We start from the raw sequence: 15,362 nt of genomic DNA, 5'->3' as shown, positions 1-15,362 counted from the left end.
TCCAGTAAGTCAGGGTGGTGGTCATCTGGCCTCCCGTCTCGCCAGGTGTGTGGGCAAAGAGACCCTGGGATCTCATGGGCAAGCGCTGCCTGAACTTTCTAAGCTTTTGTTTTTCTTGTGCAAGATGGAGCTTAATAATATTACAGCTTTTAGAGAACTAATTTCAAGGATAAAATTAGATCACACATGTGAAATCTTTAGTACAGTTCTAGGCACAGAGTGAATTGAGAGAAAGTGGGAATCATCATCATCCTTATTATGATGGAAAAGACACTGTACTAGATGCTATAGATATGGAGATTAAAGTCATAGTTCTCCAGGATGGGGAACACAGCAAAGTTATTCTTGACCCCAAAACATGAGTGCCAGAGCACAGAACTTTCCCTGTGAAGATTATACAGACATAGAAGTTTAGTTCATTTGGGCTCTCTGCTGTATTTATTGCCATCCATCCCAGAATCAGAATTCAGATGTGAGACGGTCATCTCAGGTTTGCATGCTTATTTGATTGAAAACTGCCTCAGACTTATATTTCATAGGGAACCTGGCTTGGTGGTTGTTTGACTCCGTTTGTGACTGGGAAACATTTTTTAATCCAACCCAGCTGCAGTTTCCTCCATCGGTAGAACACTCAGTCCTCATCAACACAGTTGTGAAGTTAATGCCCTCAGCCTATAGTGTTCAATAAACGTTAGCTGTTGTTATAACATCATCTATTATTTATTGTGATAATGATTTACTAGGGCTAGTAGATTATCTCAAATTATAGTTGCTATTGATGATTGATGAGCTGGGGAGTGGGAATGACCCCAGGGTTTTACCACGCACAGGCGCCCATCCCCTAGCGCCTTTCTTCGAGGATTCCTCACCCAGTGGCCCAATCAGAGCTCCAGGCTCCTCCCTCTCTCAGCATCTGAATTGTCCCTTATTGCTCAGAGGCACGTGGAGGATTACAGGCTCTACTCTCTATACTCCTGGGGCAAGGTGGTGTCTTTTCGGAATCCCGAGATCCAACCCAGGGCCGAATCTCACGGATTTCACCACTGTGCGTCGCCAATCGGGATGGCACTTCTGGAGCTTTATTTCCTTTACCCCTTAAGTGTACGGGATATCTCAGGGGCGGGACCAGATCCTAGAACCTCAGAAATTCATGGATGAAAAGGTCATTAGAACTGAGTCCCAACGCCTCACTTTACTCTCCGGTAAACGGAAGCTCAGAGAGCGGGGCGTAACTTGGGTAAATAGCTGAGCAGAGCGAGACCCAAACTCGGCTCTCCTCATTCCCAGCCCGAGCGAGGTCCACGACGCCCCTAGGCTGTCCCTGGTGTCTTTTGTCACAGGGAGCGACTCCAAAGCCAAGGCGACGACGAGCACCCTGGCCCTCCCGGCTCCGGGGCCCGCCGACTCTCCAGTTCAGCTCTCGGCGGGCTGCGGGGCTCCCCTGAGACTTTGAAAAGCCCCAACGCCCGGCCGTAGGGGAAGAGGAATACGGGGCCTCCCGGGGGCTGGGGCTGGAAGGCGGGGCGGGGCGGGGCAGGCACAGCCGGGCTGGGGTGTGGAGCGCGCCCTGGAAACTCAGCCCTTGGAAACCCCTATTGGGTGCCTGGCGGCTGCTGCGCGTCCCGCCCCTCCCCGGCCCGCCGAGCACTGTCGACCCCGCCCCCCGGCCCGTTCCCCGGGCAGCCGGCGCCGCGCGCAGTGAGCTGGTCGGTCTCGCCGGGCGTGCGGCGCCTCCGCCATCTGTGCTGTGGAGCTGCCGCGCCCGACGAGGCGCTTGGCGGCGGACCTCGGCCGCCCGCGCAGCATGACCCGGCCCGTGCAGCTGGCGCCGGGCTCGCTGGCGCTGGTGCTCTGCAGGCTGGAGGCGCAGGAGACGGCGGGGGGCGCGGAGGAGGCTGGCGGGCGCGCGGTCTTCCGCGCCTTCTGCCGCGCCAACGCGCGCTGCTTCTGGAACTCGCGGCTGGCGCGCGCCGCCTCGCGGCTGGCCTTCCAGGGCTGGCTGCGGCGCGGGGTGCTGCTGGTCCACGCGCCTCCGGCCAGCCTGCAGGTGCTGCGGGACGCCTGGTGCCGTCGGGCGCTGCGCCCGCCGCGCGGCTTCCGCATCAGGGCCGTGGGTGAGTGCGGGGCGCCCGGCGCGAGCCGAGGGCGCCGAGACCTGGCCGCTGGGCCGCGTGCAGTCCCCGCTCAGCTCTGAGGGGGCGGGAGCGGGAGGTGGGGCGGGGGTAGGATGAGGGGACGGGAGGCCCGGCCGTGTGGCTGGAGGAGGGCTGTCGTCCCAAGACTTTCCCCTGCTGGGACCCTCAAGGTATGCCTGGCCCCTGCCACCGCCAACTCCACCATTTCCCCATTCCTCAGCATTTTTAGCTAGTGGAGCGCACAGGTTCCTGGCCGAAGGAACTTTCTACCTAAGATAGTGATGCTCAGGGCGCCAGAACTGCGGTCAGGAGGCAGGGGCCTCTGTCTGGGCTGCTTGGGACACCTACGGAGGGTTCCCCAGGGACTAGCCAGAAGCTACAGATTCTGAGCTGGCTGCTGCTTTTTTCTTTTAAATTACAGACTTGAAGCAGACAACAGCCTGTGGTTTTCATGTCCTGCTGTACCGAGTGGTGCACAGTGGTCTTGGAACAGAGCCTAGCGGAAGGTTTGGGGTCGTTAACTGCTTGGGAAAAAGAAACGACAAATGGTGCTGTGGACACATCCCATCCTATTAGCTAAATAGAATTCCCCATTTCTCGTCTTCAGATAGCCCGTTTGTTAGAAGACAGAAAGCAGCTTTTTGCCAGTGTAAAGCCGCTTCTCGTTTGAGAAACTAAAGCACTGCACCGCTGAGTGGTCTCTGCCACCCGGCACTGAACCCAGGTGGCCATGTCAGCTCCTTGTTAACAGCCTGGTTCTGCCTGTCTGTGCTTAGGTGGGGTTGTGACGACCATTTGATGGTATGGTTGCTGTTGACGTGCCACCAGTTCCAGCCCTCCTGCTAAGGAACCCCCTCTCTGTCTCGGTCCAGAAGTCCTCCTCCTCCTCCATCTGAGGAGCAGCAGCATTTGCTTTAGTCCCCAAGGAGCAGGGAACAGGGTAGCAAGAGGCCTTTGATCTGTACAGTCTGCTCAGAGATGATGTCTCCAGAGTCCAGGCCAGTGAGGTTAAACCTTGGCTTTTCACCTCCATTCATTCTGCCAGGTACTTACCCCCACCCCCACCCCCACTTTATCTTCCCTTAAGAGCAAAAGAGCAAAAAAGAACTCATATGGAAAGCCACACACGTTTCATGCCCTTTTATTGCAGGGGTAAGTGAAGGAAATAGGTTTCTGGCTCTGAAAGCAGCGAGCCAAGTAGCCAAGCCAAAATTCCCACTGGGGAAGGGGTCTTTCAGACAGTCTGGATGAAAAACTCTTTTCAGGTCTGTGTCCTCAGTTTTTCTGTTTTGAATTAGTGGTTGCATTCTCTGGTACCCCCACCCGCTTTCAAAGGCTTAGCATAGAGTATATTTGCAGAGGGGGAGTGGATGGACTTGGGGTCTAAAGCTGTGAGTAAAATAGAGAGGGCTTGTGCTAAGCCAGAGGCAGCTGTCTGGGGGTCCAGTGAATAGTGGCAAGTGCTGGCTCCTGGGCTGGCCCTGTTTGCTGCCATTTGAAAGCTGAGTGGTCACAGTGAACACATCATCAGGTGTTCTCCTCCCACTAGGTAATTGTGCCTCATTGCACAACTTAGGATGCGGTGGGAACTGTTCTGTGGAGTATGCAGTAATATAGTGGGCTTTCCACTGGGTCATCATCCGTGATTTGGGTCTGTTGGCAGGAATGATTTTGAGGTTTTTAACAGAGTCCAGATAAGAATTTGGACATTTAGTTGGGGTTTATAGGAAACCACCTAATAGGATGTTTTGAGCAGCACAATGGGAAAATATCTTATTTGATGCAGGTCAGCGGATGCACATGGGGAGGGGCATTTATTTTGAATAGAGTTGCTAGTTTCTTGTGTAACTTGGGATCCTTGGCTTAGATCAAAGGAAAAGAGGCATCAAGGCAGCTCTTGGGCTACCTCACAGTCCCAGAAAGTGGTGAAGGCAGGAGGAACTTCCCTTTCCCAAAGGAATTGGAAGTTTCAGTCTGTTTGGTTCCCCAAATCTGGCAGAATTGGCTTCCAGAAGTTAAAAATGTGCTTCCAGTATGTCAAGGGAAGAGCAGCTATGCACTGTGAGAAACTACTCCATTCTTACTGTGACTTTGTGGGAAAGAGCAAAATACTTGAAAGAGACACAAAGGATCAATAAATATATATGGTCAGATGAATTTGGTCTCTTTGCTGTTGCTTTTTTTTTTAAAGACTCATTTACTCCTAAATGAAACATCTGGGCATTGGGAATGTTACTGACAAGTTCAGACAAAATGCAGGGAGTGAAGGAGAGATGGCCGTCAGTTTTATTAACCCACTGCACTCCCATGAGTCCTTCTGGGCTTCTGAACCTGGGGCTCATGGGGCCTCACAAGACGTGAGTAGGTTGTGACCCTAGTTTAGGACCTGCATTTCTGTTCCATGTTTTGTGTCTTTTTCATTCCTTCTTCACTTGCTCTACTTTAGCTTTGCTTTGATGAGAAAACTAGTTCCCAGGCTGAAACATTTCTCTAAAAAGAGGGACTTGAGGTCTTTAGCATGAAAGCTGGGAGCTAACTCTTCCTTTATGCTCCTCTCTTTAAGTGTTTTCTTTCACTTTTAATTAGCAAATGACATTAACAAATGTAAGGGATGCGCTCTGGAAGCTGGAGGGAGACATCTGCTTACCAAGCTGAGCCACAGCAGGTGGTAGGGGTCGAGGACACCTGTATTTGTTTGGGTGAATAAGTTGTTACTCTGGGACCACACCTACTAGGGAGGTGAAAGTTTAATGATGGATTCCTGGGGTGAGTGAGAGAAAGCCACTTGGCCAAACAAGTTTGTTCCCTTTTGAAATTTATAGCTGAGGTAGCCCTACTTTTTCACGTTCCCCCCTTCTCTCCCCGTTTGGCCTTCCATCTTTTCTCATGGAATAAAAATGCCTGGCTCTTTTGAAATATTTGTTAATTCATTCACGTGTTAGGCACTGTTCTAGGTGTTTCTGTGTTTTAACGCATCTTTCGTTCAGAGTTGTGTGTGCTGAAGGAAAATGTGCAGTCAACCTGTTAACTGCATATTTAGTGCAGGAGGGGATAGCTGAGAGGGTGGTTGTGCTCTGGAAGCTGGCTTGTTCATACTCTTCTCCATCTCTCGGTGACATGTGTGGGCACTACAGGTTCTACCTCAGATTAGTTAGGCAAGAGTTCCCTGGTGCGTGTTTTCAGGGGCTTTCAGGGGTACTTAAGATCAGGCAGGTCCAGCTGGTGAAGGCAGGGTGATGAGAGGACCTTCCTGCCTCTACTCATGTGCCTCCTGCCTGCTCCCTAAAACATCTGTGAGCACAGAGATGTATCAAGGCAAATTGCAACGGCCCCAAGAGGGTAGAGGCTCGTCACTAATTTATGCTAGGTGTAACTAACTGATTTCAGAATCTATTCTGGAATTTGCTTTGGGAGAAGAGGAACAGCTCAGGGGTACCTGGTGCCTGATGGTACAAGAGTTGGGCAACTTCTGAAATGTCATTCTGACTTTTATCCCATGATTTAGGGAATGGCATTGGGCACTGTGTAGAGATGGTGAAGAGAGGGAACTCCTTTTCTGCCTTGTTTCTGGAGTCCTATCTTAATTGGCAATAGGACATCTTGTATGGTTCAGTAGCTGATGGAATTTTTAAGGTGAAATTTATATTTAGTAAATGTACAAATCATAAATGTAACATTTTTCAAATACATACATGAATCTAACCCACATTCTTAACAGGATTTAGAACATTACCTTTACCAGAAAGTTTCCTCTTGGTCCTTCCTAGGCTGCTCTGTCCTCAGAAGTAACCAAAAAAAAAAAAAAATCTGATATTTTAAACCATAAATTAACTTTGCCTGTTCAAAATCTGCATGCATATGAAATCATATAGCGTGTACTGCTCTTTTGTGTGAGGATTATTGCATTCAGCTTAATGTTTCTGAGATTCATCTCTATTGTATTTACTAGTTTACTAGTTTGCTCCTTTTCATTGCTGAGTAAAATTCCATTTTATGAATATACCAGAGTTTATCCATTTCCCCATGAATACCTGGGATTCTTCCCATTTATGACTATTATTAATAAAACTTATATGAATATTAACATACAAGTTCTTTTAGGCTTTTATTTCTCTCGGGCCCTTACCTAGGAAAGGAATCGCTGACTTGTCAAGTAGGTAACGTTTAGTTTTATGAAGACTTTTTCCAGAGTAGTTGTACCATTTTATGCAACTATTAACAAAATAAAACACCTGGTTGGGTTGCTTCACATCTTTGCCAACAATTCTTGTCAGTCTTTCTTATTTTAGTTATTCTGGTAGTATCTTGTGGTTCTAATTTGCAGTCCCCTGATAACTAATGATAACAATTTTTCATGTACTTATTAACTTCCTCTGTGAAGTGTCCATCCGTATCTTTTGCTCTTTTTGGCGGGGGGGGGGGTTCTTTTTAATTTTATTATTGAACCACAGGAGTTCTTTATATGTATCCTGAATACCAATCAATCATTTTGTTAGAGATATGCTTTGTGAATATGGTCTAGCCTGTGGCTTGCCTAATCAGTTTTTCAGTAGTATCTTTTGGATAGACATTTAAAATTTTGATTGGGTCTGATTTATCCATTTTTCTCCCTATTGATCATACTTTTGCATGCTCTAGAAAGAAATTTTGCCTAACCCAAAATCTTCTCCTGCGTTTTCTTCTAGAAGCTTTATAGTTTTATGGTTTTACATTTAGGTCTGTGATACATTTTGAAATTAAATTAATTTTTGTGGATGGTATGAGATGTAGGTAGAAGTTCATTTTTTTATTTTTGTATATGGGTATCCAAATGCTTAAGGACAATTTGTTGAAAAGACTAGCCTTTCTCGTTGAATTGCCTTTGCAACTTTTGTTGAAAATCAATTGACTATATATGTGAGGACCTTTTGCATTGATCTTGAGTCTGTCCTTTCACCAATGCCATTCTTTCTGTCTTACTGTACTTTATAGTAAGACTTGAAATTATATATTGCGATTCCAACTTTGTTCTTCTTCAAATTGTTTTGTCTGCTCTAGATTCTTTGTTTTTCCACAGAAATTTTAGAATTAGCTTGTCAATTTCTTAAAAAAAAATCTAGCTGTGATTTTGATTGGGATTGTGTTGAAATAATAGATTAACTTGAAGTTAGAAGAGAAACTCACCCTGGCTTGCCCAAGACTGCCCTGGTGTTAGAAATGATAGTCTCTCAGGCAAACTCAGATGACTGGTAACCGTGATATGGGAAGGATTGATATTTTAGAAGTCTGTGAACGTGGTATGTCTCTCTGTTTGAGTGTTCTGTGTGTGGACAAATATTTTTATTCTTGCATAGATTGCATTTGATTATTTTTCAATAATTTGTTTCTCTGATGAGATTTCTAATTTGTTCCTTACAAGCTTTGTTTTCTTTTTTTTAAATCTTTCAGCACAGTTATACCAGCTTCTTTAAAATCCTTGTAATTCTAACATCATGGTCCTCTCAGGATCAGTGTCATCTTTTGTTTTGAATGGGTCACTTTTTCCTGTTTCTATATAGTGGATTATATCTCTGACATGATGAATGATATGTTGTAGAGACTCTGGATTGTTATGTTCCTCTGTAGAGTATTGATTTTTTTGTTTATCTTATTAGGCAATTAATTTGGCTGGACTCCAAACTCTGAAAAATCTACCCTGCAGTAAATGGCAGCTGAAATCTCCTAGGTAGGCTGCCTGTGCTCTGTGCATGCATACCTCATAGTTCAGCCAGAGATTTAGGTGGAGCTTACTTGCAGAATTTGGGATTCCACCATTGTGGCTCAGTCTTTTTCTTTCTTTTTTTTTTTTTTTGAGAGGGCATCTCTCATATTTATTGATCATATGGTTGTTAACAACAATAAAATTCTGTAAGGGGACTCAGTGCACAATCATTAATCAACCCTAAGCCTAATTCTCAACAGTCTCCAATCTTCTGAAGCATAATGAACAAGTTCTTACATAGCGAATAAGTTCTTACATGGTGAATAGTGCAAGGGCAGTCATCACAGAAACTTTCAGTTTTGATCACGCATCATAAACTATAATCAGGTCAATTATGATTATTCGTTTGATTTTTATACTTGATTTATATGTGAATCCCACATTTCTCCCTTATTATTATTATTATTATTATTTTTTAAATAAAATGCTGAAGTGGTAGGTAGATGCAAGATAAAGGTAGAAAACATAGTTTAGTGCTGTAAGAGGGCAAATGTAGATGATCAGGTGTGTGCCTATAGACTAAGTATTAATCCAAGCTAGACAAGGGCAGCAAAACATCCACGGATGCAGAAGATTTCTCTCAAAACAGGGGGGGTGAGGTTCTAAGCCTCCCCTCTGTTGGTCCCCAATTTCTCTCCTGATGGCCCACCTGCGACTGTACCTGTCTTAGGTTGTTCTTCCCTTGAGGAATCTTACCTGTCTCTGGCTAACCAGTCATCTTCTGGGGCCATACAGGGGTGGCTCAGTCTTTTTCAACATCACTTTTCTGCTGTTGTAGCCATTCCAGACTATCTCCTTACATTCTTTCAAGCCAGCAGAACTGTGATTTCTACCAAAGTTTTAGACTCCTGGCCTGGCTTCTACTGAGGTTTGCCCTGAGGTGAAGAGTTGTAAAAAATGGGAAACTTACCCAGTGCTGTTTCCTTCCAAGAGGACCTGTCCTCCAGTTTCTACCTGGTTTTTGTGGCTGTTTAATGCCTTCAGGTAAAGGATTTAATATTTTGTCCAAAGTTTATAGTTATTATTTGTAAGAGGGTTCTGATAGGATCTTGTCCACCATTATTGGAAGCAAAAACCCGTTAAGGAATGTTTTTAAGTGTCTTTTCCTCTTTTAAAATGGTACCCTGTTGATGAGAAATGTCTAGCCCATAGAGGCACTAATGGTGCTGTTAAGATTGTTTACACAGTGCCTCTAAAACAAGTACCTCTGTTCCATTTCTTCCTTCTCCCAGTCACATCTTCTATCTCCCCAGTCTTTTCTAGCTTTATTCCTTTTCTTTTGTTATGCAGGTTGCTAGAATTATTCTGCCCATTTTGCAGACAAGAAACAGAATCAAGGCTGTGATGTGGCTTGTGTTGCTTGGGTTTCTTGCCTTCATCTCTCTGCCACCAGTCCCCCAGGGCTCCCGTGAAGGCTGCTTCTCACTAGCTGGTGTCCTGGTACCCACCCTCTCTGGGAGACCGTCAGACTCCTATCAGGCTTTTGGTCCAAGCCCCAAGAAATGGCAGAAACAGATGCTCTGACTGTGTCCCTGTTCTCACCTCCCTCCTTCCTACTCAGGACCTTTTTAGCCATGTTTTCCTGGCTTTGTTCCGCAGATGTTGACTTTTACCTTCTGTGCAGAGGCAGCTGTATTCAGGCTAAAAGAGCCAGCGGGCTCACAACAGGGTGTCATGTAGGCATGGTGTTGTCATCAAGCTGGATGATCTGTATGTAGCATCTGGGTAGTTAATGAGTGGCCCTGGCTCCATGTTTCAATTTAGCAACTGGTGGGTAAGAGACGACAACACCTGTAGTGGCTGCCATGTAACGTTGCCATATAGTGGAATGAAATGAGCTGTTGACTTAAAAATCAGACCCCCCTCCCTCATGCATCTGACTAGTAGGGCACCAAATTCCAGGAGGCTTGACATCCTCAGGGTCCCTTAAATCCTCCCCTTGCTCTCCATTAGCAGGGCTAGGCCTTTGTCCACCCAGGATCTCTCCGTCTCCTACCTGAATAATGCCTCTCCCTTCCTCTCTTTTTGTGGTGTCACCTCCTGTCTGGCCCTGTATGTGCCAGTTCATTCTACATCCTACAAGCAGATGGATTTTTGACATCTAAAATGTACATCTAATTCTGTTCTTCATCTGCTCAAATCTCTTCTGCTGTTCCCCTTAGTTTTTCAGTAAAAGTCCAGAGCCTTTTACATGCACTGCAAGGTTCTGTAATCCAATTCCAGCCTGAACCTCCTTTTTGTCCTCACCTTCTAAAAGCTGCCTGTGTTCCTGCATCATTCAGGGTTTGATTAGAGAAACAGAACCAGTGTGAGATATATGTTAAGAGATTTATTATGAGCAATTGGCTTTTCGTGATTGTGGGGGCTGGCAAGGCAAGTCCCAAATCTAAAGGTCTGTCCATCATGAAGGGCAGGCTGGGACTCTCAGGCAAAAGCCAAAGCTGCTTTGCATAGGTGGGATTTCTTCCAATTGACTGAAACCTAGATTATGTAGGATAGTCTCCTTTACTTAAAGCCAACTGGTTATAGACTTTAATCATGTCTGTAAAAGAACTTCACAGCAATGCCTGGATTAGTATTTGAATAATGGGGGCTGTACCTTAGCCAGGCTCACATATAAGACTGACCATCACAGTCCCCTTCAGCCAGACCAGGGTGCTGTCCTCTGAATAAACTAGGCTGTCACTTAGGCTCTCTTTTGTGTACTCTTCCTTATGCTGAGTGCCTGAGATGGGTGCTCTTTCATTTCCCCCATGCCTGCCATTAGTAGAGTCTCCCATCACTGGGTGTACTTACATGTCTGTTGCTCTTTAAGGAAAAGCAAATTACTGATTGGCTTTTCAAAATCAATAAGATGCTTCCATTCATACCTCTGCTGCTGGCTGAGGGATGATGTCCCAGAAAGTTTGGTGGTCAACTCGAGACATTTGTTTTAAATAAAATATGGTCACCTTCCTTCTCTCATTGTACTGTGCATTGAGCTATTTAAGTACAGGAATGCCTTGGGGATATTGCTGGTTTGGTTCAAGACCACTGTAATAAAGTGAATATTGCAATAATGCAAGTTAAATGAACTTTTTGGTTTCTCAGTGCATATAAAAGTTATGTTCATGCTATACTGTAGTCTGTTAAGTATGTAATAGCATTATATCTAAATAAACAGTGTGCATACCTTAATAAAAAAATACTCTACTGCTACAAAATGCTAACCATTCTCTGAACTTTCTGTAATTGCTGATCACAGATCACTACAAACAAATATAATAATGAAAAAGTTTGAAATATTCTGAGAGTTACCAAAATGTGATACAAAGACACAAAGGGAGCAAATGCTGTTGGGAAAAAGGCGCTGATAGACTTGCTTGACACAGAGTTGCCACAGATCTTCAATCTGTAAAAAAACATGGTATCAGCAATGTACAATAAAATGAGGTATTCTGGTATCTTTGTGAATCTCATGCGCAGTAATACTGAAGAACACCAATGTAAAATTATTTGCAATTGCAGCAGCAAAACTGAGATTTGAAGAGTAACTAAAAGCTGCACTTTAAAGTTTCCAGATCACCCAGGACCACTCTGGTTAGTGGAGAAAACTCAGGTTCAGATTCCTGCCCTGCCATTTATTAGTGACTTTGAGCTAGTTATTTAATCTCTCTCAGCTATGTTGTCTTCGTAGATACAAATGTGGAAATAATAGCTATTTTGCAGTTGTTTTGAAGAAAGGTGCCTGAGAGCACTCAGCTTGTGCCTTCTTCAGAGTCAAAGTCAGGAAAACAATAAACACATGGCAATCTCCAGCATGGAGTGGGTAGAAAACATGTCTCTGGATTCTCTTTTCTAAGCCTATCTCCACTGGGGCCTGTGCTGATGATTGCTAGTTTGGCCCATGTTTATGTTTCAGATCTCTGTCCGTTTGTCCTGTCCTTCCTATTACATCCCCAGACTCCTTGGTGCTGGTCAGGTCTACAGCCCTTTGTTGTCCTTGCCTTAGCTCAGATCCCAAAGGGTACTGGGTGCTGTAGAAAGAACTCTGAACTGGAATCCCAGTGCCTGAGTTTGGAACTTAATCCTGCTACTAAATTGCTGAGAGCCTTCAGGTCATTCATCTAATTTCTTTGGGCCTCTGGGGCTTTAGCTGTGAATGGCTGCCTGCTCACAGTGGCTCTGTTGACTGGCCAATGCTTCCCAACTCCTGGCTTGGCACTAGCCTGTGGCTGGATCAGCCTCCCAGTCACCTGGGACAGGAGACCCGGGGAAGAACAGACAGAATCTCACATTGAAGTTGCTTAAGATGTTTTCCATAAAAAGGGAAGTTACACCTTCCCCTTAGTTATGCCCAAACATCTTGATTCCCTAGCACTATTCCTTCTTTGTGGAGCATCCAAAGTAGCTCAGCTGCTGGAGCAACCACCTCACGCTGGGCTGCCCTTGCTCACACAGTCATTTGTTAGGTATGCTGTGAGGATTTAAGTGCCTGGCCCTGTACTGGTCAACATGGAGGAACAGAGTGCTTATACTGTGACCTCAAGGAACTGATAGTCTAGGGGTCAGAATAAATAAATGAATAAGTGATACATGGTCATAGGGAGCAATAGAAGCACAGCTGACCAAGAGTCCCAGGCATTCATGTATTTTTTGTGGGGAAGACTTCCTGGAAGAAGTAATGCCTAAACTAAGACAGGAAGAATGAATAGATAGTAGCTTGATGAGAAACCCGTTTTAAGCAGAGGGAGAGAGCTTGTGTCCCAGGGCATGGACCACATGGGCAACCACAGGCTGCTGAGCACAGCCAGAGCATGGAATGGGAGGTGAGGAATGGCATGAAGGGCCTGGAGAGGGTTTGACCTTTGACAGGCTTTGACCACTATACTGAGGGGTGTAGATTTGAGCCGGAGACCACTAAAGAGTAGAATGCACATATGTATATGTGATTATATAGATAATACTATTTGACATGATACATGGTACATATTTCTTGATCTTATGTGTGCATTATCTTCCATCAAGGTTGTTACCTGCAGGAGTAGTACCTTTGAGAGGTTATATAACCCTGTGGACCTACTGCAGTTTATGCCCTTGGGTGCTTATTAAGTGATAGTCTGTCACTGAGTAAGGCTGTAGAAAGAGCCCTCAGACCATGTAAGACACCCAAAATCTAATCTGTAACTAGTCAGCTGAATGCCCAGCTTCTTATCCAGTCCTCTTGGGTTCTCCATTGCCTCGTCTGTTGGTGAGCATCCTGCCTGCCCTTTATACTTAACAGAGTTGGCATCAGGCTCAAATGAGAACACTTTGAAAAGTACAAAGTACAAGCACCAGATGTCTTCCCATTTATTTATTGTTTTTTTATCTTTCATCTTTGTTTTATAGTTTTCAGTTTACAAGTCTTTCACTTCCTTAAATTTTTTCATAAGGATTTTACTCTTTTTGATGGTATTGTAAATGGGATTACTTTCTTAATTTCCTTTTTCAGATAGCTCCTTTTCAGTGTATAGAAATAAACTGATTTTTTTGTATGTTGATCCTGCAACTTTACTGAATTTGTTGATTTGTTCTAATAGGTTTTTTTTGTGGCATTCTTAGGGTTTTCTACATATATGATCATGTCATGTGCAAATAATTTTATTTCTTGTTTTCTAATTTGGATACTTTTAAATTTCTTTTTCTTGCCAAATTGCTCTGGCTAGGACTTCCAGGACTATCTGAATAGAAGTGGTAAGAATGGGCATCCTTGTCTTATTCCTGATCTTAGAGGGAAAGTTTCTAGTTCTTCCCCACTGATTATGATGTTAGCTGTGTGCTTTTCTTATGTTAATTTAGTTAAGGTTACTTTAAGGTAATTTTATCCTGTGTTCACTGATTGGAAACCTTAATATTTTTTAAATGTCCATGCTACCCAAAGTGATCTACAGATTCAATGCAATCCTTACCAAAATCTCAATCGTATTTTTTACAGAAACAGAAAAAGCCATTGTAAAATTCATATGGGATCACAGAGGACCCTGAATAGCCAGAGCAATGCTGAACAAGAAAAACAAGGCACAAGGCGTCACACATACTGATTTTAATATGTTGCAAAGCTACAATAATTAAAACAGTATGGTACTGGTATTAAAGACAGACATATACACCTGTGGAACAGAATAGAGAGCTCAGAAATAAACCCATGAATATATGATCAACTGATTTTTGATAAGGATGCCAAGGATACAAAACAGGGAAAGGATAGTCTCTTCAATACCATGGTGTTGGGAAAACTGCATAGCCACATGCAAAAAAATAGAATTGGACCTTTTTCCTTACATCATAGGCAGAAATCAACTCAAAATGGATTAAAAAATTAAATGTAAGACCAGAAACTGTAAAGCTCCTAAAAAAAAAAGGAACTTTATAAGTCTTGGCAGTGATTTCTTGAATATGGCACCAAAAGCACAGGCAACAAAAGCAAAAATAGACAAGTGGGATTAAAGTACAAACACCAGGTACTGATGGTGTTCATGTTCTCTCTAGTGTCGATTATAGCTGGGGTGTTATGTGTGCTTGTGTGCATGCTCATGTTCTTGTGAATGTTTTGATATTTTTAAAGTATTACCTTTTTTTTTAGTACCTGTTTTATCAACTTGATTTTAATTTAATGTGTTGCTTAGGTGACATATTCACTGGGTAGAAAAGGGTATGAAGATGCTCTCTCTCCCTTGCTCCCAGCCACTCATTTCTCTTCTCTGAAAAGAGCTGCAGTGACCTGTTCCCTAATCCTTCCAGAGACAGTTTATAGATCTACATGCAATATGAATAGATATATCCTCCCCCATTCTCACATAAATGTTAGCATATTACATGTATCTTTTTTTCTTAGAAACAAAATCTTTCTAAAAAGATCATTAAAAAAAGGAAAAGCATAAACGCATATAGATGTGGTAGAAACACTGGTCTGTGGCATGTAAACAAGTATTAAAGAGTCTCCAAGCTAAGTGAGTTTGGAAACCATGTTTAAACAGATTGCATTACTGGGAGACCTTGGTATGGTGATTGTCTACATCTAGGAGGCAGGAGAAAAATCTTAAGTGCTCCAAGCTAATTCTACTATGGAAACCCCTTTAGCTGAACTGCTTCTCAAGGAGATGTTTGAGGCATTCTTGGGAAACTGTGGGTTCCTGTGGAGCATCTTCCTGTGGAGGGAGTTGATCAGCTCATCAAGCAGCCCAGAAGCCTTCCCTGCTGAGTGAGAGCCACTGTCCCACAGCTGCTTTGCTGGTGGGAAGGAGAAAGACAAAGTACCCTTCCCCCAGTAAGAAATGGGTGTTGGGGGATGGAGGACCGGGCTGGGTCATGAGGAGCACTCCACAGCGTCTGGGCTGGTTGAAGAGATGAATCATGTGACCTGCGTCAGCGTTTTCTCAGCGCTCTGATCCTGTAGTCCTCCCCTTAATAAATGACAGTCACCATTAATGGGCCCTGCTCCAAATGCCCCAATCGGAAGATGTTAT

General features: G+C 44.2%; 1 protein-coding gene across 3 annotated transcripts in view; it reads left to right on the top strand.

Annotated features, from left to right (window-relative positions):
* Positions 1-1,690: 1,690 nt before the first annotated feature.
* The window catches only part of STOX1 (storkhead box 1), a 59,219-nt gene continuing 45,547 nt past the window's right edge, over positions 1,691-15,362 (top strand). For all 3 annotated transcript variants that reach the window (XM_037003116.2, XM_073240938.1, XM_037003115.2), the window contains exon 1: positions 1,691-2,114. In XM_037003116.2, coding sequence (XP_036859011.1) covers positions 1,805-2,114 — 310 coding nt within the window. In that variant the 5' untranslated portion in view covers positions 1,691-1,804. The remainder of the gene's footprint in view (positions 2,115-15,362) is intronic.

Source organism: Manis javanica, chromosome 7 (genome assembly GCF_040802235.1).
Source record: "Manis javanica isolate MJ-LG chromosome 7, MJ_LKY, whole genome shotgun sequence".
Classification (NCBI taxonomy): Eukaryota; Metazoa; Chordata; class Mammalia; order Pholidota; family Manidae; genus Manis; species Manis javanica.
This window is presented reverse-complemented; position numbering and strand designations above follow the sequence as displayed.